At 43.3% G+C, this 24,649-nt stretch overlaps 1 protein-coding gene across 3 annotated transcripts in view; it reads left to right on the top strand.

Annotated features, from left to right (window-relative positions):
- Positions 1–24,649, top strand: part of YES1 (YES proto-oncogene 1, Src family tyrosine kinase) — a 141,178-nt gene that overhangs the window by 30,657 nt on the left and 85,872 nt on the right. For 2 of the 3 annotated variants that reach the window (XM_033933945.1, XM_033933944.1), the window contains 2 exons: positions 13,705–13,971; positions 22,663–22,762. In XM_033933945.1, coding sequence (XP_033789836.1) covers positions 13,713–13,971; positions 22,663–22,762 — 359 coding nt within the window. In that variant the 5' untranslated portion in view covers positions 13,705–13,712. Of the gene's footprint in view, positions 1–5,599; positions 5,619–13,704; positions 13,972–22,662; positions 22,763–24,649 lie in introns of those variants that run through there. The other variant, XM_033933946.1, reaches the window with a different exon arrangement.

The following is a 24,649-nucleotide window of genomic DNA, read 5'->3' as shown; positions in this document are numbered from 1 at the left end:
ACATAGCCGGTTAGGTGCAGTGGAGTGTGTGGCATAGTGGTTAGAACTACAGCCTCAGCACCCTGAGGTTGTGGGTTCAAATCCCATGCTGCTTCTGGTGACCCTGGGCAAGTCACTTAATCCCTCTAAAAAATACTCTCTTCACCTTTATTTTCTTTTCTCTACTTTTTAATAAGTGAAAACATAAATGTAATGGGAAAATTCTACTTTAGTTAGAACAACTGTTATATGTTCTTACTTCGGAGGAAGAACCTCAGGTCCCAGTTTGCCGCTGGCTATTTGGCTAAGCCTGCAAACCACAGTGGGATTCTCCTTATTGGTTTCAACCTCCACCTTCCAGTTACTCCGAATATTTTAATGTTGTTTTTTATTTTTTTGGTTGCTTCTTAACTATTTATATTTGATTTCCCAAAAATATATATTCTAAGCACTTATATAATGAAAGTACTTAGCTTTGCAAATCAGCTGTCTGTTGCCGACGAAGGCCGCCCGTGTTTCGCTGTGTCAGGGCATTGGCCAAAATCTAAAAAATATTTGCAAACAAATCACTATCAACCTCATACTTCAATATATCGCTCCCTAACATCCACATTATCACTACTTTTTTTAGTCGGCAGTTCCTGTTCACAACTTCTAATGGTCGTGGTCTAGAGCAGCCTCGTTTTAAAATGAGTTGAAAGCTGACATCAGCTCACTCACTAAACTTTATTAACTGTATTATATGTTACAAGGAGCGGAGGTGCCAGAGCAAGGAGGGAGAGGGAGAGATAGGAAAGGAGAGAGATGCCAGGGCATGGGGGGAGGAAAGGGAAGGAGATACAGATGCCAGACTATGGGGTGGAATGGGAAGGAAGGAAAGGAGAAGAGCGATGCCAGAGCATAGAGGAGGGGGTGGAGACAGAAAAATGGAGGGGGGTGAAGCTGAGATGAATCATGTACAAAGGAGAGAAAGGGCACAGGATATACAGTTTATTGAAGGGACATAAAAAGAGGGAAGATATTGTATGGAAGAGAGAGAGCGCAGACACTGGATGGAAAGGGCAGAGAGGGTGGACATTGGATGGAAGGGGCAGAAAGAGGGTGGACAGTAGATGGAAGGGGTAGAGAGAGAGGGCCGAGGCTGGGTGGAAGGGGCAAAGAGAGAGGGCAGATGTTGCATGGAAGGGAAAGAGGACAAATGCTGTATAGAAAGATAGTGAAGAGAAGATGATTGAAGCAGAAACGACAAAGGCAGAAATAAATATATATTTTTTTTTTTGCTTTACATAGAATCAAGTAGTATTGTAACTATATTGATAAAAGTTTATAAATATGAAAGGGAAGCAAGGCATATTTTGGGGACTAAACCCCTTTCCTCAGGTCAGGACAGGATACCATAACAGCAGTATACTATACTGTCTTGAAGAAAGATTTGGCATCTGAAAGCTAATTGAAAAATGGATTAGTCCAATAAAATGGTATTTTCTTATTTCTCGTTATTTGTTTTATTTCTATTTCCATGGACAGAATCCCTAATCCCCCTTTTCCCACTCCTCTCACCCCTCCCACCAACGATCTGAAATCTCCCTTTACTTCTTCTTATTGTCATATCCCTACCTAACCCCAATGACTTGTACAATCCCTTCATGCTTACCTCAACGACTTCGTTGCTTGTAAATCTATTTAATTGATGTGAACCGCCTAGAACTCCCTGGGTATGGTGGTATACAAAAATAAAGTTATTATTATTATTTGTTAATTTGTAAAGTGGTGATTGTTATGTATCAGGTTTTTTTCAAATTTACATCTACTGTCTTTATATTTTGCACAGGATTAGGGAACATATGTCACTGTTTCTGTGGTGTTGCATTGTATGCAGAGTCTGGTTTCTTGGCGGTTCAGTTTAACTTTTGTCTATATATTTCTATTTTTAGTTTGTGATTATTCCATATTGGGCGAGGGTGTTTGTCTTCTTTGTGTATGAAAGGGACATGGTTTTCTGTTAGCATCAACTGTACAAGATCAATTGATTGTGCAGGATCTCACTGTAGTGTTTAAGATACTGCCTTTTCCTAGGTACACCTTTGTTGTGTGACTCATGGATTATTACTAAAAATAACTTTTTTATATAGAGGAGGGGGTTGTTAAAAAATGATCAGCACTGGCTGTCATATATACTAGATACGCCAGGGGATTTAATGACCCTATTCTAACCACCAAATTTCCCCGTCCTGCCCCACCCAGCTACTTTTTCATGCCACCCGGCTGGAAAAAATTTCTGGGGAGAATACTGATTGTTTCTAATCTCTGCTATATTTCTAAACTGACTGAGAAGCTTGTTTTTCCAGCAACATTTACAACAGGTTTCCCAAGTAAATGTTCTTCATCCTTACCAAACAGGTTTTTGTCCAGGACACAGTACAGAAACTGTTAACTTCTTTTTTAAGTGATTTATCTTCTTTTCAACATGCTAGGATATAGAGAATGACACGGGGATACATTTTTTTCTCATCCCTGTGAGTTCTTTTCCTGTCCCTGCCCCATTCCTGCAAGTTCTGTCCTTATCTGCACAAGCCTCAAACACTTTAAAATCATAAATGTTCCAGGCTTGTGCAGTTAAGGCAGAGCTTGCAGGGACGGGGAAATTGAGTTCATGCGGGGACAGGGAAAAATTTGTCTCCGTGTCATTCTCTAGCATTGGTAGTCTCCTTAGACCTTCAACAACTTTTGCTTTGGCTGAAGGAAATTGGCTTTTTCTCAGTCATAGTTTATCAGTGGTTCTCTTCCTCTCTTTATTGTAGAACTTTTTGAGTTGTTACTCTATCTGCTACTTCTTCTGTACATTCTCTGATCTGCAGTGTCCCTCAGAACTCTGTACTTGCTTCTTTGTTGTTTAACATCTTTTTAAGTCTGCTGGCAACATTTATTCAAAATTCTGCCTTTGTTGTTTATTATTATGCAAATGACATTCTATTGATTCTGTATTTGGACTCATTAGACCCAGACATTTCTCCTTTGCAATATTGTCTTGATTTGATATCTATGATTTATCAATAATCGACTTTACTACAGGAAATTTCTCTTCCTCTTCTTTGACCTAAAATGAATGAAAAACTTATTACAATGGTACCTTGGATTACGAGCATAATCCGTTCCAGGAGCATGCTCGTAATCCAAAATGTTCGTTTATCAAAGCGAGTTTCCCCATAAGAAGAGAGCCATAGTGCAAAATATAGACAGCAGATATAAATTCTCAAAATGGACACATTTTGATCACTAAACTGAAAATAAAACCATTTTTCCTACCTTTGTCTCTGGTTGCACTTTCTTCTTCTGACTGTGCATCCAATATTTCTTCCCTTCTTTTAGCCTCCTGTATGCTTCCTCTCCTCCAGACCTCATTCTCTCCCCAACTTTTTCTTTCTGTCTCCCTGCCTCCCTTTCTTTCTCTCTCTCTCTCTCTCCCCTTGTCTCCTTTCTTTCTATCTCCCTGTTCCCCCTTTTTTTGTTTCCCTTCTTTCTTTATCTCCATGCCCTCCTCCAAGCCACTAGGTTTGCCGCTGCTTCCATTGGGGAACAGGCCCCCAAGCCGCTGCCACCCCAAACTCTCCCTGCAGAAGCGTTGCGCTCACCAGCATTTTGCTCCCTGACGTCAATTCTGACGTCGGAGAGAAAGTTGCAGGCCAGCCAGGCAGCGATTGGCTGGCCCAGAACTTCCTCTCCGACATCAGAATTGACGTCGGGGAGCGGAATGTTGGTCAGTCCGATGCTTCTGCAGGGAGACCTTGGGGTGGCGGTGGGGGACATTGGGGAGAGGAAGGCTGATCGGCCCGGTAGATCGGGACGGTAACACGAGTCTCTCACAGAGCCCGGGATGGGCTCTGCGATCGACTCACATCTTCCTGATCTACCGGATGATTGCGATCGACGTATTGGGCACCCTGCCTTAGAGGCATTACATTTAAATTTTTGTAGCACACAATTTTTGCTGGTCTGTTTTCTTGACTGCTCAAACATTTACAGTGTGTTCAGAATACCGCTATTAGAATTCTTTGTGGTGCCACCTGATTTGATCATATTACCCCTTACTTGCCCACCAACATTGGCTTCCAATAAATTACTGTATACAATTCAAAATACTGATTCTTATACGATAAAATACTATAGAGGTTTTCCTTATCTCTCATCACTTTTAATTCCCCATACTCCTTCATGATGGCCAATTTTAGTTATTCCATAGGCAAAATTTGCCCAGTTGGAATCAATAAAGAAATCTGCTTTCATTTTTTAAGCCTCTTCACGTTGGAACTTTTTACCGTGGGAATTATGTGTTAATGTATCATATTTTAAATGTAGGTCAGCGCTTAATACACCTTGTCTTTGTAGGTAAACCACTTGTCTAAGCAGTATATAAAAACCCCATTCCCTTTTGCTGAAGATGCATCTTTTCAGCTCTGCATATTATGGTTTTTCTTTTGCCTGAGTTGGTATGTGGGGCATATGTTGCAGATTTTTTATCCTTCCCCTCATTTTCTTTGTCTTTATAGATTTTATTGGCATTCCAATTTCCTCGTTCTTAATGTTTTTATTGTAAACTACCTTGAAGTTTACATTGAAGGCAGTATATCTTATTGAATAAACTATAATAAGTTTATGCAAGCAAGAAAAACGCACATAGAAACACAACACAGATAAAGGCCAAGTAGCCCATCCAGTCTGCCCATCCGCAGTATCCACTATCTCCTCTCTATAAAGATCCCATATGCTGCCACACTTTCTTAATTCAGACACAGTCTTTGCCTCCACCACCTCTACTGGGAGACTATTCCACACATCTCGTACCATCCTTTCTATAAAAAAGTATTTCCTTAGATTACTCCTGAGCCTATCACCTCTTAACCTCATTCTGTGCCCTATGCTCTCTCACTTTGGAGTTTCCTTTCAGTTGAAAGAGACTTGTCTCATGCGTGTTTATGCCACATAGGTATTTAAACGTCTCTATCACATCTCCCCTCTCCCTCCAGAGTATACATATTGAGATCTTCAAGTCTGTCCCCTTACTCCTTATGTAGACCACCAACCATTTTATTTGACTTTCTCTACTGGGATTTCTCCACATCACATAAAAGAAATAAAGTCACACAGTGGTCACAACTGTGACTGGCAGTTGCTGTTCAGTAGAGACTAAGGACTGGCACATATGTGGTAACTACTGATTAGAACTAATGGTAATACAGATATTGAAAAATTTTGTACAAACTTGATTTTCACAAGCTTGCAAAAGAAATGCAGTTGAAGAGAGCACTCTGTTAACATCTGTCAAAAGAAAACTTTGATGTTAACTACTAAAGAGAGATTGATATCGGTAAGGTTCTTTACGTCAATTACTGGCCCCTACTAGGTTAAAGGATAAAAGATCACATCATTCATTTCCAGATTTACCTGCCTGTTTAGCTTACTAATATTTTCAATGAACCTTTTATTTTTCCTGAGAGAGCATGAAAAATGGATTTCAGAGTGGAACTTAACCATATACAATAAGATAGGCAATTATATTTTTATGTTCTCAGCAGAGCACCGACCTGCCCCAGTCTACCAGTTCACATGACACAAAAGTAAGAAGAATGCATGTGGTAACGGTAAGCATACCAGTTAGGAAATTATACAGCAGAACTGGAGAGCAGACTCCATTCTGAAAAAAAAAATCTGTGCCGTTTGATTGTGGTCTTAGCTCATCTTCCATCCTGAAATGAAAGGAATGTTGTATATGTTAATGTCCAGTAATTCTTCATGCACCTGCTCTGGCGTTTGGATACTCAGCTGTGCTTTTCCATCTTAGCTATAACAATTACTGAAAGAAAAAAAAAATCTTAACAGCAACTGAAAATGCAAATAAACTAGGAAAATCTAAAAATACATAACAGCACAGTTGCTCCTTTTGGTTTAACTTGGTTATGCAAGCTGCACATAAATGTAGCGTAGTCAGTATCATTATAATCCACATGAAGAATTAGCTTGGGCAGTCTAGTAACCGTCACAAGGACAGACAGTCTGTCTCTTTGCATGGGAAAGATTGATTTGGATAAGAAATTTCTACACTTAAACAAAATTAGACAGCTCCATCCTCTCCCTTTGCTATAACATTCAACAGTGGAACAGTTTGGTACTGTGAAGGCTATCCATAATGAATATGCATGATGAGAGTGAGAGAGATTTGCAGTGGAGGTGTGGCCTAGTGGTTAGAACTGCTGCCTGAGCATCCTGAGGTTGTGAGTTTGATCCCAGCCTGCTCCACTTGTGACTTTGGGCAAATCACTTAATCCTTCCATTGCTTCAGGTACCACGGTTAGAAAAATACTTCAGCACCTTATTACTATTCAGTGTATTGTAAACCCGCTTTGGGTTTTTCTCTTAATGAAAAAGGTGGTTAATAAATCCCAACAAATGAAATTAATAAATAATACAATATAATGGATGTAATATTTAATTATTTGTTTATTGGGATTTATTAACTGCTTTTTTCCTGAAGAAATTCACCTAAAGCGGTTTACATTGAATAGCAATCAGGTACTCTGAAGTATTTTTCCTGGCAGGCCCACAATAAGAACCTAAGAATTGCCGCTGCTTGGTCAGACCTTAGTCTTCGGGATGCTGGATCCTGTTCCAGTCTACGAATGGAGGCTTAGGCAGATACTATTTATGCTTCCTCATGTCACCCACTTCTTGTGAATTCCCTTTTTCTGAATGGACAACACACAATGCTAGCTGCTGTCTCCAGGGGAGTTTCTAGTGTCCTTGGATCTCACAGAAGCTTTTTTCCATATTTCATTATGGCCAGAGCATCGCAGGTTTCTGAGTTTCCATGTTATGCAACAGCATTTTCAGTTCACAGCTCTGCCCCTTGACCTCGCGACGGCTCCCTTACTTTTGTCAAAGTGATTGTAGTTGAGATGGATATCCACCAGCAGGGAGTCCAAGTCCTCCCTTCCTGGGACTGCGGGTGCTCCGGGCTCCAGCTCGTTGGGTGTACGAAGGTGTGTGGGGACTCTAGTATCTCTGTTGCAGTAGTTGGCAGGTTCAGGAGACGCTGGGCATCCTCCTGGTCCCTGAAGATTCTGGGGCTTCCTCTTTGTGTCCGGACACGGTAGTGTATTTCTTCTCAAGTCAAGTAGTCAGAACCCTTGTCAACAGATTAGGATTCTCTTGGACTGTCCAGCTCTCTCGGCTGGTTTTATTTGCAGGTTCTGGAGTCTTGGGCAGCCTCCTTGGAGGCAATCCCTTGAGCCAGAGCGCCCATGCACTCTTGATGGGAGTCCCTCATATCTTGGTGATCTCCGCTGAGTTTCCCTCCCTTCAGATGCTGCTCCCCGGACGGAACCAGCTAGTAGCAATTTGAGCTGATGGCTTCAGGAGGTAGCATTGGATTTCCAAGTGAATGACTCTTAGGACGGATGCCAGCTTCTTGGGTTGTAGGTTTCTTGCAGGGCCCACGCCATTCAGAGGTAGTGGAATCATGGTCCGCAACACCCACCAATCCTGCCACCTTCACTTACTCAAAGCAGCAGCGGCAGCACTGTAAACAGGATGTTTGCATCACTTCCTACACGGCAAAGGAAAGGCCCTGCCAGGACTGGCCACGAGCAGCCTGTTTACAGCACTGCCTCTGCTGACTGGCTACCACTGCTGCTTTGAGGGAGGGAGGGAGGTTGGCAGGACAGGACTGCTTCGGGTAAGTGAGGGGAGTCCAGGAGGCCAGACCCAAGTAGAGGGAGGAAGTGCAGACCTGGGGGGAGGGGAGATGTGCACCAGAAGTGTGTGTGGAGAGGGTCCAACAGGGTGAAGGGGAGGAGAGATGGATGGATGCTGGACCCATATGTGGGGTGGGGGGAGAGAAAGTGACCCAGACCAGAAAGGAGGTGGGAAGGGAGGAACAGATGCTGGACCTACAAATGGGGGTGTGGGGATCATAGAGAGAGGAAGAGAGTGAGGTGGGAAGGGAGACAAAACTATTCTTATAATAACTCTCAAGCAACCAAAAAGTACAGTTATCTGACATCTAACAATCCCCATGGGTGTCGGATAACTTAGAGTTTACCTATATATATTTAAGTCAATTTGAATGTGTAACCACAAAAAGGCTGTATACAAGTCCCATCCCCTTTCCCTCTAGTTACCTCCAGTAACCACTACCCTCAGCTTTCTTGATCAACTACTACTCCCATGAGACACAGCCCCCAGCTTTCTTCAGCCATTCCCAGTGCATACAAATAAACTCCCTTCTCACTCTACTTGTTCCAGCAACCCCCTACCTCCATTGTGGCCCCCAGCTTCTCTCTGTTGTCCCTCTCCCCCCACCCATGCTACTTATATTAAGTTTGTCTGTGTTTCCTCGTCTTGTTTGCAGCAGTAAAGGAGGTGGCAAATCATTCAGTCCTAGGGTGAGAGGAGGAGGATGTGGCCCTACAAGAAGCTGTTTACCAATACCTCTTTCTGCTGCAGTCTCAGTAGGAAAGAAAGTAGGCACACAGAAAAACTAACATTGGTACCTGTACAGAATTCCAAACAAATTCTGTATTGTGTATTTGCACATAATTCCCTTGAGTAAAACTTATTATTTTTGCTCCAAGATTCCAGAAAAAAAAAATAATATATATATATACAGTGTTCTCCCCAGAAATGTTTTCCAGCTGGGTAGCATGAAAAAGTAGCCAGGTGGGACGGGGAAATTTGGTGGTGGGGAAAATTAAGAGCTCCTTTTACTAAGCTGCAATAGCGTTTTTAGCGCGTGCAGAATTGCGCTACACAGCTAGAACTAACGCCAGCTCAGTGCTGGCGTTAGCGTCTAGCACATGCGGCAATTCTGCGCGAGCTAAGCGCGCGGTAAAACCGCTATCGTAGCTTAGTAAAAGGAGCCCTAAATGTGTACTATTTGTATTAGTTATTTTCCAATGTTCAATATGACTGCCTTTCTTATTTTTTTTTTATTAAATTTAAGAAGTATCCAATTCTAGAAGTGAATAATTAGATATTTGCCCTCTTTCAAATGGTATAGAGCAGCGTCTCTCAAATTTTTTAAACTCCGGCACACTAAACGGAGCAAATGTTTTTTGTGGCACACTAAATGCAGCAAATGTTTTTCATGGCTGGAAAAAAATTTCTGGGGAGAACACTGTTGCCGTTAGTTTTCAAGGTCCAATCACGTCAAAGAATGATGCCTATCTGGGCAGTTGTATAATAAAAAGAATGGCTAAGATAACATGAGAAGTGAAATTGCCATGAATCAGAGAGATACATACCCTGTAGGTCCTAAAAGCAGGCTTGTGGATTAGATATAAACTATGAAGGCAGTGGTGTACCTAGCATACGTGACACCCGAGGCCCATCATTTTTTTGACACCCCCTCATCTGAATGAAAAACATGATTTTTAGTAACAATCCACACATCACACAAGAGTGTACCTAGGAAAAGGCAGCATCTTACATACTGCAGTGAGCAGTACATCAATACACCCATTGTAAAACTAAACAAGCCAGACTAGTACAGATCATTCCTACACAGTCAATCCTAACTGAAAACGTGAACTCTCAGGCCTTGAGCATGCGCACATGCTCAAGGCCCAGCACAGGAGGCAGATCTTCGGGCACTGGCAAGACATGCTGGTGCCGGTGTGGAGGCTACACTGAAGTAAGAAGAGGGTTCGGGTGGGTTGGGGGACCTCAGGTCGCGGTGGGGGGGTGCCCGATGGTGGCGGGGGGGTGCCCGATGGCGGCGAGGGGATGCCGGTTAGCGGGGGGGTGCTCGCAAATCGAGGCGTGCTCGGTTTCCGAGGCGCCGATTTTGCGAATGTTTTGCTCGTCTTGCAAAACACTTGCAAACTGGTGCACTCGTAAACCGAGGTACCACTGTATCTTGAAAACATAAGCCGATAGTAGCTCAAAGACAAGCCGACCGGGTAGATAAAAAGTGAAACCTGAGAAAGATCTAAATTATTGTTCAAATGAGCTTCTATTAAAACCAAAGAATAAAACCACAGCACTCAGGAAAGTAAAAAAGGGAGAGTAAAATGGACTTACCGAAAAGGTCTCTGCACTGATGAGATAAACTCGTACGCAGAATAAATGTGAACACACGACAGTGGGGCTATGATATTTGATCCGTTGAAAGAGGCGCCAAAAAAATCGGCAGTGGATTGAATGCACACTGATAGGGGAGGAGCATCGGACTGTTAAAAAAGGCTGCTTTAATAAATAAATGAAAATACTGGTGAAAAACTAAATAAAAAACAAAACCATGCTAAAATGCCGAACCTGATTGCAAGTGGTAGTGAAAGTAGCATAAGGCACCCGTAGTACTGTTATTGCTAGAGCTGCTTAGAATAAAGAACCGTGCTGTACATGAGGAGAAAAAAGAAAGAATGAGGTGATAAGATGTAAAGTGCTGGCCCCTCACTGCACCACTTGATAAAACTAAGGAGCCGACTTGATAAAACTAAGGAGCAGGGATGCCCACACTTTTTGGGCTTGCAAGCTAGTTTTAAAATGACCAAGTCAAAATGATCTACCAACAATAAAATTTTTAAAAAACACAAAGCACACTGTACGCATAGAAAATATTAATTATCATTCCTATTCCGGGTGTTTTTCAAAGAGGTCAAGGCAGATGACTCTATGCACTGTCACCTCAGTAACAACCATAGAAAAATAGACAAATATACCCCCCTCCCTTCTTACTAAGCCACGATAACAGTTTTTAGCGCAGGGAGCTGCTCTGAATGCCCAGCGCTGCTCTCGACGCTCATAGGCTCCCTGCGCTAAAAACCACTATTGCGGTTTAGTAAAAGAGGACCATAGTGTAAAATATAGACAGCAGATATAAATTCAGACACATTTGATCACTAAATTTAAAATAAAATCATTTTTCCTACCTTGTCTGGTGATTTCATGAGTCTCTGGTTGCACTTTCTTCTTCTGACTGTGCATCCAATCTTTCTTCCCTTCTTTCAGCCTGTATGCTTCCTCTCCTCCAGACCTCATTTCCTCCCCCGACTTTTTCTTCCTCTCTCCCTGCCCTTTCTTTCTTTCTCTCTTCATACCCCCTTTCTTTTTTTCTGTTTCTCTTCTTTCCTTCTGTCTCCCTGCCTGCCCTCTTTCTTTCTTTCTCCTTGCCCTCCCCCAAGCCACTGCCAATGCCGCCGCCATCGGATAACAGGCCCCAAAGCCGCCACTGCCACCCCAAGCTCTCCCTGCTTCGGGCCGACCAGCATTCCTCTCCCCGACATCAATTCTTCCGTCGGAGAGGAAGACTGATCGGCCCAAGATCGCGATGACCTATTGGGAGAAATGCTGCCGGGTCCTGCCTTCGCGTAAACAGAAAGTAGGCAGGACCCGGTAGCAAGAAGAGCAAATTGTAAGCTTCACTGACCTGTCTCCCGCCTTAGTCCATAGCGAACGCATGCTTTGGGGCTCTAACGTGCGTGCCAGCTTCCCTTCTCTTTCCCCCCCCCCCCCCCCCCCCGGGACATAATTTCCGGTTTCGGAGGGAAGAGAAGGGAAGCCGGCACACACACGTTAGAGCCCCGGAGCATAAGTTCACTACGGGCTAAGGCGTGAAATCTCCAAGCTGTTTTTTTGTTTGTTTGGTTTTTATAATGTTGAGCAGCGGCGGCAGCAGAATTTAGCTGGCCAGTCATCTAAATTACCCAGGCGGACTGCCCGGCTAAAAGGCCGTAGGGAGAACACTGTATATTTATATATATATATATATATATATATATTTATTTATATTTATAATCAAAACTAGAATAGCTTGTAATGCAATAGCCTAAGCATTGATTGATTTTTGTTTGAATAAGGCCTGTCTCATAATTACTCCCTTTCCTGTAGGACCTGAGTTACAAAGACTGTTTTCCAAAGCTATAGAAACTGAGAATACAGCAACTAAATTATTTTAATAACTCTTTATTGGCTAAGGCAGATATGATTTCAACTTCTAAAGGAACTGAAATTTAGGGAATAATCTACCACTTTATCGCTCAAAACCAGGGAACGCTGCTTCATCCAGTGCAGAGTTTGGCTTTGACAGCATGAATGTTGAGCACAGCTTGATATCTCCTGAATTGCCTTCTTAGATTCAACAGATTTAGCATCATCAAGAAAACCTTCAACTACAAGAATTTATTGTTTTTAAATAGAGGAGATTCATTCTTTTGTGTAGCAAAACACCTTTACCCATAGGAGCCAGCTTTGCTTGAGCACCCCCAGGAGGGGTAATTTCTGTTGGGTTTAGCACGCTCAATGATTTTGAAAAATTGGTTTTTGTACCTTTATGTATTCAGTGATGATATTACTTCATTAACTTTTTCACCTTTCCCAGCAAATTCTTTACACTTTCTCATATAATGTATCTCTCTTTGCTATTTCAGGTTTTCTATGAAACAATCAGGCTTCAATTTCAAAACACCCTCTCATTGCAAAATTTGAGAGGCCTTTTATTTACTAAATTACAGTACATATTCTAAAGCCACAGGCTCCATAGGTCTTTGGCTTGGTTTTAAATCATCGTCTTTAAAGTGTCTTCCTAGGGGGGAAAGCAATGCCAGTTACTGCAGGAGGCAGGATGGAGGACAGAAATGGTGGTTATCGCGGGGAGCAGGGTGGAGGAGAGAAATGTCAACATGGGGAGGAGGAATGGAGGAGAGAAATGGTGCCTCCATTAATAGTCCACATTTTAAATGTCAGAAAACCCAGGGTTTCTAGTAATAGAGGGAATATATTATGTAATCTGATTTTCAGTCATGGGCATCTGTGAGGTGCTTCAGCAGTAAGCTGCATATTCTGTCCCATTGGATTCATAATGATTCCTTAGATTAAAAGTTCATTTTGTCATGCCATTTCAAGCTAATACATGAAAACCCTGGAAAGCACCTAATAGGGAGACTAGAGTGAAATTAGAGATCTTTTGAATGGTACAGAATAGTGTAAAGGAAAAATGGTTTGATAACCCTCAGGGTTGCCTCTGTCCCCAAAAGTTGTTTTCACTAACCAAACGAAAATACAACAGCATACAATGAAATTGGATGTTAAAAAAAAAAAAAATACAACTTCTAATTATGGCTTATCCTTGAGCTTGCCATTTGTTATCTTCCAGCATTGTAATGCATGATACCATTATATTATTAGTTCCCAAAGTGCTTGTTATTGCTATCTAATTATTTCTACTTACATTGTTTTGGGGCTTAATTTTCTTTTCACTGACTGACTACCAATTGAACTTGTAACTTTGGGCTCCCACAACCTTCTTACCATCCCCTCATTGAAACATTTAAGCACAATGAGGACTACAATTTTCTCTGTTAGCGCCCCCCCCTTTCTCTGGAACAGTATTCCAGATTACTTACGTGAAAAATCAACTCTTGCCAACTTTAAGGTGAAGTTAAAGACATTTCTCTTTCTCGATGCTTTTGTAATATAAACTGTCCTTTTAAGGGCGACTTAGATCCAAGAAAGGTTTTTACCTTCAGCCCTCCTCTCCCTTTGTTATTCTTTACCTTGCACGTTCTCTTTCTCTCTATCAATTGTAGTTCTAACCCTCCTCCCAATGCCTTTGCTTCTCAATATAGTAAAAAAATGAAAATGGTCTTTATGAATTACCATATAATAGTTGTTAAACTGTATCATGTGACTTTTTTCAATATTTTCTTTCAACTCCCATTTTTATTTTTGTAGGACTAATCATGGGGTGTATTAAAAGTAAAGAAGACAAGGGACCATCCATGAAATATAGGACTGATAATCCCCAAGAACCTGTTAGCACCCATGTTGGCCAATTTGGATCAGATTCCACTCAAGCAACACAGTCACCTATAATAAAGGGACCATCCACTAATTTCAATAGTCATTCCATGACACCATTTGGAGGCTCATCAGGGATAACACCTTTTGGAGGAGCATCCTTTGTAACTGGTCAGAGTCCTTATCCTGGTAGTATAACAGGTAAGCATTTGCACGTTTTCTCTCTTGCTAATAATCTACTTCTAACTTTTACTTGTGAATGAGTAGGTCAAAAGCCCAGAAGGTGACCACTATGAAAAGACATAGGTCAATGAAGTTCATAAGGCTGGCACAAGCAAGAAAATTGTTCTTGATTGAATAGCAGGAAGAGTGGATCCCACATGAATAGGAAATAGAGGAAGAAGCAGAGTTCACTGTGCATCAGGTTTAGTGCTGTTGCAGTAAACTGATTTTAACTTTTAAAGTCCATTCTGGACAAAAATTTCATTAAACACAAGGTACACCTCAGTGAACCATTCCAATTAGTTCATGTATGATCTGCACAAGGCAAATGATCATATGCATCCTGAATCATTCTGGTTATTCATGCCATAGTTTAAATCCCACATATATTCAAATATAAACTGAGTTTTTTGTGACACACCACAGGCCTCTTTTTGGACCTCCAGTACTGCCCTGGTGGTCCAATGGTGTGAGGAGCTGGAGCTACCAATCAATCCCTCCCTTCCTCACAGTGACTTTGTCTCTGCAACTAACCAGTCCGCCACCTTCCCTCCTGGTCCACCTGCAGGCCTACCTTAGGTTCCTGGTGGTCCAGCAGTGAGGCACAGCAGCCATTTGTTTACTATGGAGACTGCCAGGCAGGAGCGTAGAAGGATCTCTCCTGCCCTGCCTCACTGTTGAACCACCAGGGACCTAATGCATAGAATGGAGGTGAGACCTCCATTCTTTCTTGGGATCTTAGTTTTGCATGGTCTCAGTCAGGCTCCATTTGAGCTGCTGAAGGAGATGTCCTTGATGGATCCGATACTCAAAATGGGTTTTCTGGTGGCAATTACTTCAGTGAGAAGGGTCTTGTAGTTGCAGGCCCTTTCTTGCAGAGAGCTTTTCCTCAAATTTATTGAAGCTGGAGTCTCTTTGCGTACCGTTCCATCCTTTTTGCCAAAGGTTGTTTCAGCATTCCATGTTAATTAGGAAGTCAGATTGCTGGCGTTCCAGTCCGCAGGTTCCAAGAAAAGGGACCGGATTCTGAAGAAGTTGGAACTTGAAGAGTGCTTCTCTGCTATCCTAAGGATACCAACGAGTTCAGGCTATCGGACCATCTTTTCATATTTATAAATCTAGCCTGACGTGGGTCACCCACTTCCAAGGCCACAATTTCCTGATGGATCCATAGGGCCATTTCATAAGCATATATTGTTTGTGGGAAACAGTCACTTGTTTCTGTAATGGCACATTCGACTGGAAGTGTGGCTTTGTCGTGGATAACCCGCTGAAACGGGGAGAGAAAAATTAGTAGTCGCTGCGGGGACGGGGACAAGGCCATTCACCGCCCCATGGAGCGGTGAATGGTCTTGTCTCCGCAGTGAAGCCAGCACGGATCGCGTGGTCTAGCATTCCCACCCGATCACTGCATCCCACGTCCTGCCATTTCCCTCCCTCCACCTCACCTTAGGTGCCGAGTCCGACTTTAATTCTTCTTCTCCCAGCCACATGCTTTTAATAAGCCACGCGTGCACGGCTGCTTGAATTGTTGAATCGTCTCCTCTGATGGAACTGGAAACAGGAAGTTGGGTCACATGAGAAGATTCAAAAGTTCAAGCAGCGGCGCGCACAGCTTATCGAAAGCGTGCGGCTGGGAGAAGAAGAATTAAAGTTAGACTCGGCACTTAAGGTGAGGTGGAGGGAGGGAGATGGCAGGACATGGCGATCAGGCGGGAGGGGGCTTCTATACCGCGTGATCCATGATCGCGAATGTTCCCTCACACTAGGAAGGAGGGAGTGAAAGGGAAATAGAGATGCTGGGCCAAGGAGATGAAGAGGGAGAGAAATATCAATCCCACAGGCAGGAAAGAAAGGGGAGGACAGGCAGGTGAGCCAGATGCTGGAAGCAAGGGAGGGGGATAAAGAGGGAAAGAAGCTAGATGGGGTTGGAGAGAAGAGACACATTGGTGTGGAAGAGAGGGGAAATTTGGACACAGGAAGGTAACAGAGGGGAAATTATGTGCATGGGGGCATAGGGACAGAGACATAAAGGGAACATACATGGGGATGGTATATTGACATGGGGGGGAGGGGGCAATGCCAGATACAGAGGGGAGATATTAGAAATGGGGAAAATAGGAGCACAGAAATGAGATGGTTTGTGGGGACGGGACGGGGACCTTGCTCACAGGCTCCGGTGGCTTGCACAAATTACATTGTAACGCGCCACGAAGGTAAGAGGGAGGGAGATGGTCGGACCGCGCTAGAGATGCTGAAGAGCGGTAGAAAGGAACAGACGCTAAAGGGGGTGGCAAGAGGGAAGGGTGGTGGTGGAAAGGAATGGAACAGACTCTGAAGGGGGTGGAGATGAACAGATGCTGAAGGGAAATGTGAAAGTCAGAGTGGGGAGAAGACCCTGAAGAGCAATGGGGGACAGAGAGTGGGGAGAAGACGCTGCAGGGAAATGGGGAACAGAGAGTGGGGAGAAGACGCTGATGGGAAATGGGGAACAGAGAGTGGGGAGAAGATGCTGGAAGGGAAGAAGACAGAGATGCCAGACTATGGGGGGAGCGGAGGGAAGAAGATGGGTTTCCAGGCCAATGGTGGGGAGGGGGTGAAGGAAGAGGCACAGTAACAGAGCAAATGGAAGATGCAGAGAGAAGACAGATAGTGGATGAAAGGAATTCAATGAGAAGATGAGGAAAGCGGAAAGCAGAAACCAGACAACAAAGGTAGAAAAAAATTTTCTATTTATTTTATTTTTGCTTTAGGATAAAGTAGTATATTAGTTGTGTTGATAAAAATTTATAAACAAAGCCCTGCCAGCTGAACATCTCTTTCTCTAGTTCAGCAGCCAGAACTTTGATTTATAAGGAAGAAAAAACTAAATATTGCAGTACTGAGGCTTGTATGGATGCTGCGTGGACAGTAGTCACGGGGATGGGGCGTGGACAGGGATAGTGGTCGCGGGGACGGGGACAAATTTTTTCTCCGTGTCATTCTCTAGGCAGAAGCTCGAGCGGTCTCCCCTTAGATTTGTAGGGCAGTGATTTGGTCCACTCTGCAGGACATACATTTTCCAAGATTTTATAGAGTGGATGTAGAGGCATGAGGATCCTCAGTGTTACAAGCTGGCACAGTGGTCCTGCCCTAGATTTCTAAGACTGCTTTTGTATGTCCAGAATGACACACCTATTGCACTAGAAAAAGTATCTCACCCAAAGATTACCAGGATGATAACGGAGCATTGTGACATGCCAGAAGATCCCTTAATGGGGGGCGAGGGAGGTGACAAATTGTCTCGCATGGCTTCAGAATTTCAGCAATTGTTTATGCCATCTAAGATGGATTCGCTGGTAGCGCAGGTTACTTAATGAACTTCTCTGCCTAGTGAAGAGGATGTGATCCTGAAGGATACGCAGGGTCACAGAGTGGATTTGGTCCTCAAAAGACAATTTGAAGCGCTGGCTTTAGGCCTTAAGGCAGCAGCCGCAGCATCCTTTGTGTTTCCAACCCTGGTTGGAGGGCAGGAAACAGAGGGTTGGAGTAAAGGGCCAATACTCCGACTGGCGGAGGGTCACGAGCGGAGTTTCGCAGGGGTCGGTGCTGGGACCGCTCCTGTTCAATATATTTATAAACGACCTGGAGACGGGGACAAATTGTGAGGTTATAAAATTTGCAGATGACACCAAACTCTGCAGCAGGGTTAGAACCACGGAAGACTGTGAGAACCTCCAAAAGGACCTAACGAAACTGGAAAAATGGGCAAAAAAGTGGCAAATGAGCTTTAACATAGAGAAATGCAAGGTCATGCATGTAGGGAAAAAGAACCCGATGTTCAGCTACAAAATGGGGGGATAATTGCTGGGGGTAAGTAACCTTGAAAGAGACCTGGGTGTGTTGGTGGATACAACACTGAAGGCATCGGCACAATGTGCGGCAGCCTCAAAGAAAGCGAACAGAATGTTGGGTATCATCAAAAAGGGTATCACGACCAGGACGGAGGAAGTCATTATGCCACTGTATCGAGCAATGGTGCGCCCCCATCTGGAGTACTGTGTCAAGTACTGGTCGCCGTACCTCAAGAAGGACATGGCAGTACTTGAGGGAGTCCAGAGAAAAGCAACTGGTAAGAGGTATGGAAAACTTTTCATACACTGATAGGTTAGATAAGCTGGGGCTTTTCTCCCTGGAAAAGCGGAGACTTAGAGGAGACATGATAGAAACCTTTAAAATCCTGAAAGGCATAGAGAAATTAGACAGGGACAGATTCTTCAGACTTAGGGGAGCCACAAATACAAGGGGGCACTCGGAGAAATTGAAAGGGGACAGGTTTAGAACAAATGCTAGGAAGTTCTTCTTTACTCAGAGGGTGGTGGACACATGGAACGCGCTCCCGGAGGCTGTGGTAGGGCAAGGCACGCTACAGGGGTTCAAAGAAGGTTTGGATAAATACCTACAGGATAAGGGGATTGAGGGGTACAGATAGACATAGAGATAGGTATAGGAAAGGCAGGGACAGATAGACATAGAGATAGGTACAGGAAAGACAGGGTCACTTAACAGGTCATGGACCTGATGGGCCGCCACGGGTGCGGGCTGCTGGGCGCAATGGACCACCGGTCTGACCTGGCAGAGGCAACTCTTATGTTCTTATGTTCTTAAGCCTGTCACAAAATGCTAAGCCACAATGCAGGCACAGAAGGGGCAGTTTGCCCCCTGTCATCCTGATGGGGGTGGATTATGTGACTGACACTATCTATGATATGCTTAGAGTTATGAGTAAAGTCTCAGCTTATAAAATCTCTGTCTGCAGAATGCTCTGGATCAGGCAGTGATGGGAGATTTGGCATCTAAAGCTGCTTTAGCAGACTCCCCTTTAAAGGGCACATGCGGTATGGCAAAGGACTGGACAACCTGATGACAAGTGTAATGGACCATCATCCTAAATTCTTGCCAGACATTAAATCATGAGGATCAGGCAGTTTCAATTGTTCCTTTTGTGGGTACAGACCACGTTATGGGACTACTGTACAGACCACGTTATGGGACTACTGGATCCTTGTCTCAAAGGTTCTATCAAGGATCTAGACAGGTTTTGTAGCTCAAAGAGAGCCCGGAAATCCAGCTTGCATTCAGCAGCCAATTCTAAGAAGTCCCAATTATGCCAGGTCAGTCTCCAAGGTCCCCCACATAGAAGGGAGACTTTCGGAGTTCTGTGAGACTTGGATGCAGATTTCTTCAGACCAGTGGGTGCTGATATAATTCAAGAGGGTTAGAAGCTCAAACTTTATCACCCACTCTGGGACCTCTTTTTGGACTCTCTGATAGGAAGACAGGAGAAGGCTGTCAAGGTCAGAGCGACAGTGCAAAGGCTGTTACAGATTAGAGCTGTAGAGCCAGTTCCAGATGCAGACTCAGGCGCAGGGAGATACTCTGTATACTTCATCATGGCCAAGAAAAACTCAGACGATTGGAGACCAGTTCTAGATCTCAAGGCAGTCAATATGGTGTTGAAATTTCCCAGATTCTGGATGGAAACTAAAATCTGTCATTTCCTCAGTAGCTCTGGGTGAAGTTTTTGTCTCACTGGATCTGACATGTGCATATTCCCAGATCACAGAAAATTTCTCAGGTTTCATGTGCTAAGGAAGCACTTTCAGTTTTCAGTGCTGTCTTTCAGGTTGACCACTTGCTATGCACTTTCACCAAAGTAATGGTGGTTGCAGCAGCTCACCTGTGAAGGCAGGAGTCCAGGTTCATCCTTACTTGGACAATTGACTGATAAGAGCACCGTCCTTGCTGAACTGTCGCCAGGTAGTTGCTCAGGTAGTCCTGCTCTTACAGGATCTTGGGTGGATTATCAGTTTCATAAAGAACCACCTGGAACCAACTCAGTGTCTGGAGTATCTGGGAATCCTGTTCAGCATGGCAGAGGGCTGAGTGTTTCTTCCAGAGCCAGGCAAACTGAAGCTCAGATCCTAGACATCTTGGCAAACTCGGCTCCTACTGCTTGGCATTACCTGCATAGTCTGGGATCTGTGATGGTGATTCCATAGGTAAGAATGCATCTGTGACCCTTAAAGAAATCACTGCTTGCACATTGTCTTCTCAATCAGACTTATTCCAGAAGGAGTTAGCCTGGACGACAGAGAATTGACAGAGCTTAAAATGGTGGCTCCGGCTGGAATTGTTATCCAGAGACCTTCCTCTCCACATAGTTGTGGGCGATTCTAACGACAGATGCTTGTCTCTATGGCTGGGGTGGTCTTTGCAAGGCCGATGGCTGCCATCACAGAGAATATGGTCCATCAACAGACTGGCGTTGAGAGCCACTCAGTTAGCTCTCTGCTTTTTTCAATCATGGCTAAAAGGCAAAGCAGTCAGAGCATTCTTGGGCAATGGTACAGTGGTAGCATCTCAGCCATCTCTCTCCCCTTCGATCCATTCAAAATTCTGCTGCACAACTTATTCCGCGAGAACTGCCATACTTACATTACCCCGCTCCTCAAGTCACTTCATTGGCCCTCCATCCATTTCTGAATACAGTTCAAACCCCTCTTACTGACTTACAAGTGCTTCACGCTGCAGCTTCTCAATCTCTCTCCTCACTTATCTCCCCCTTGCTCCCTACCATGAACTCCATTCATCTGGTAAGTCCCCCTTATCCATATCCTTCTCCTCTACTGCCAGCTCCAGACTCCGTCCCTTCTGTCTTTTTGAAACATATAAACATAGAAAGATGACGGCAGATAAGGGCTACAGCCCATCAAGTTGCATACCTGGAACAGATTGCCTGAGTCATTACGTCAGGCTCCTTCTCTAGCTGTATTCAAATCCAAGTTAAAAGCTCACTTTTTCGAAGCTGCTTTCAACTCCTAACTCCCACTCACTGTAAGATACCTATGTCCATCCAGTTGTTCTTAAAATGTTTGTACCACTTAGCCGCTGCTCCTGTACAGTTCCCTAAAGAGGAGCCAAGTGATATGAATAGTATTCCACTAAGCGAGGGGTAATCATATCTTGAAATGCCAAGTAAAATTCTAATGTTATTCCATCCAGTCCTTGAGATTTATCTTTAGCCATACATTTTATTGCTTCTTCAATTTCTTTTACATCTATTTCTTTAGAAAGCATTTCGCAAGTGCTGAGTGGTAGCATGTGGTGCTCCAGATTGTATTTCTTCTCATCATTCTTCCTCATTCTTTTTATGTCTCCCATATTTGGTTTTACCTCTCTTGTAATTTATGTCTGCTTTTAACATTTAACCTTTCTTTATACAATTTGCTTTGTTGTACACCACTTAGATTTTCCTAGATAGGCGATTTATCAAAAACTAAATAAACTTAAACTTCTTGGACAGAGTCCAAGGCAGTGCCACCTGATGATGAAATTTTCAGGGCAGCAACATGGTCCACTCTTCATACCTTTACGAAGTTTTACAGAGTGAATGTTTCAGCACAAGCAGGCGTGGCCTTTGGGTCCTCGGTTGCAGGCTCATCTGTCTCACCTTAGACTCGAGGAACTGCTCAGGTAAGGAATCGCATGCTGTTTGCACAGGAAGGACAGATTAGTTCTTACCTAGATAATCCTCTCCTGCAGAACAGCATATGATTCCTTACACCCTGCCCTGTCGAAGATGCATACAGCCTGCAATGAATACTGTAATAAGAACATAAGAACATAAGCAGTGCCTCCGCCGGGTCAGACCATAGGTCCATCCCGCCCAGCAGTCCGCTCCCGCGGCGGCCCAAACAGGTCACCTGTCTGAATCACCAGAAGGGGCCCCTTGCCACCTTGGTTTCCCATTTAAGTCCTATCTTCCCATCGAAGTCCTAACCCTCCAGTCTTGCACATGCACGACCTGGTTGGGTTTCTAGTCTGAGTTGAATTTCCAATGGCTGGACTTGTGGCAGCCAAAAGAGAAGAAAAAAAATTATTGTAAGGCAGTGGGTTAGAATTCTACTGCTTGCTGCACGCTGCTTTCACAGAGCCATACAAGTGTTAGTACTGGTTGCACACAGGTAGATGATGAGTTGGTTCCACCTTTAGTTTTGCAATTGCAATGCTTGTTTGCTGTTTTTTTTCCTATTGTAGAGCAGAGCAAAGGTAACATTATTGGGAAGTGCCCCCAAGCTCCTCCTTATCATCATTTTCTTTCTTAGGAGTTATTGCTTGCTTTGGTATAGTCTGAAGAGAGAGGGTACTGCCCAAGAAGACAAGGAGTTGGAGCTGAAAAAATGATTAATGCCATCTACAATCCAAATTACAAGTTGAGGTTCACAATCCATCTGTAAGGAATCGTATGCTATTCTACAGGAAAGAGGATTATCGAAGTAAGAACCTAATCCTTTCTGCCTCCAAATGCTTCTGCTCTTCTGCCTACATGAAGATGGAAAAATCGACAAGAAAAGGTTTTACATTTTGCATATTTCTTCCCTATAGATATGAATTTTATAGATGTAAATTGACTGTGCATGCACAGCCATGAGGACACAGACACACTCAAATAAATATGGCATAACACTCATAATGTGAAGTCCAAAAGTTTCAAAACTAGAATCCCTGTATCATTATTAGATGCTTTTATGTTACAAAAAAAAAAAAATATATATATATATATATATCTTTGAAGATTATTGTATTGGACTTGATAACTAATACATCCGAGTCTTCTTTTCCGCTTAGGTGGTGTGACTATTTTTGTGGCCTTATATGATTATGAAGCTAGAACGACAGAAGATCTTTCATTCAAGAAGGGTGAAAGATTCCAGATAATAAACAACACGTAAGTTCTTCCCCTCCTACACTCCCCCCCATTTCATTTGTTGATATTGTATGGAAATTTAATAGCATCGGGGCAGGCTTATTAGTGCAGAACCATTTCTTCTAATGACATTAGGAAAATGGGTGGTGGTTGACTTGTAAGAAACATTTGGCAGACCTACAGTATGTCTTATCTTCAAGGAATGTTTTGTGACTAAGAACTTAACTGACCTCTATTACGCTAAAGCTCTATTGAAAAATAAAACTAGTAGAGAATACATGCAGAGGCATGACTTTGGGAATGCTTTCCAATATAGATTTGGGCAGTGGTGGGCTTTTGGGAACTGGAGGATATAAAGGAACTTAGTTCATACCTTTCTCGCTAGTTACATTCAGGCGCAGTATATGGGTGTGTGTTAGTAGTAGGTGCTTATGAGGGATTGTATTGGGTATGGAGGGTGTGCATGGAAGTTTCTGCTGGGGAATGTGTGTGTGTGTGTGTGTGTGTGTGTGTGTATATATGATGTGGTAGGAATGATTGTACATATTAATATAAGGGTAGAAAATGTGTAGGAGGGTTTTAGCAGATGGTTTGGCCTTATGGGTGAGGCTGAAGAGGTGTGCTTAAGGTGACTTTGTTTGGGTTGTTTGGAGAGGGTGTAGGAAAAGGTATGAGGGGGTGGAGTTAGGAGTGAATGACTAAGAAAAGCACTTGAGAAACACCACCCCAATAGTTCCCGCATCCCTACCCAGTTATTCACACACCTATGCCTTCATAAACTTTCACATGCCCTGATGCTTTCACCCTTGATGAAGTCCAGACCTACTTAATAACCTCCAGTCACTCATATGTCTCCTAACAAATATACTTTAGCATCATCCTTTTGGAAGTAGCTTCTGTTGTTTTTCCATGTTTGTATCTGCCAGCTTTGATGGGGGAGGGGGGGTTGAATGGAGTACTGATCAGCATTCTAGAGCTAAAGGGATTTTTCTTTGGAGGTCTGTTGTCTGTGAATACTGATCCAGTGTTTCTGTTTTAACTGGTGTGAGAGATTCACATTTTATTTCATTTTGCCAAACTTGAATTTCTGTCACTTTTTTGATTATTATGTCTATAGACAGGCATGGCTCCCTTTTTATATAAGGATTTGAGACACTGCATTTGTTCAAAAGCATAAAAAGGGAATAGCTAAGGACCTCATTTACATACGAATGACTACATTTTAATGCTACTTGCCATCTAAGACGTGCACATTGTCTCCAGCGTTAGTGCCCTGTGGACATTCTACGTGTTCTAACACCAGCTCTATTTCTTAGCATTGGCTCCACTGGGTTGTTATCTCTCCCTACCAGCAAAAAGAGGTAGAGAAAAAATTCTACCAGTGACATCACTGTATAAACTTTGGTGTTCATAAGAACATAAGAATAGCCTTACTGGGTTAGACCAATGGTCCATCAAGCCCAGTAGCCCGTTCTCACGGTGACCAATCCAGGTCACTAGTATCTTGCCTAAACTCAAGGAGTAGCAATATTCCATGCTACCGATCCAGGGCAAGCAGTGGCTTTCCCCATGTCTTTCTCAATAACGGACTATGGACTTTTCCTCCAGAAAATTGTCCAAACCTTTCTTAAAACCAGCTACGCTATCCACTCTTACCACAACCTCTGGCAACGCGTTCCAGTGCTTAACTATTCTCTAAGTGAAAAAATATTTCCTCCTATTGGTTTTAAAAGTATTTCCCTGTAACTTCATCGAGTGTTTCCTAGTCTTTGTAATCTTTGATGGAGTGAAAAATCGATCCACTTGTATATGTTCTACTCCACTCAGGATTTTGTAGACTTCAATCATATTTCCCCTCAGCCGTCTCTTTTCCAAGCTGAAGAGCCCTTACCTTTTTAGTCTTTCCTC

Source organism: Geotrypetes seraphini, chromosome 2 (genome assembly GCF_902459505.1).
Source record: "Geotrypetes seraphini chromosome 2, aGeoSer1.1, whole genome shotgun sequence".
Classification (NCBI taxonomy): Eukaryota; Metazoa; Chordata; class Amphibia; order Gymnophiona; family Dermophiidae; genus Geotrypetes; species Geotrypetes seraphini.
This window is presented reverse-complemented; position numbering and strand designations above follow the sequence as displayed.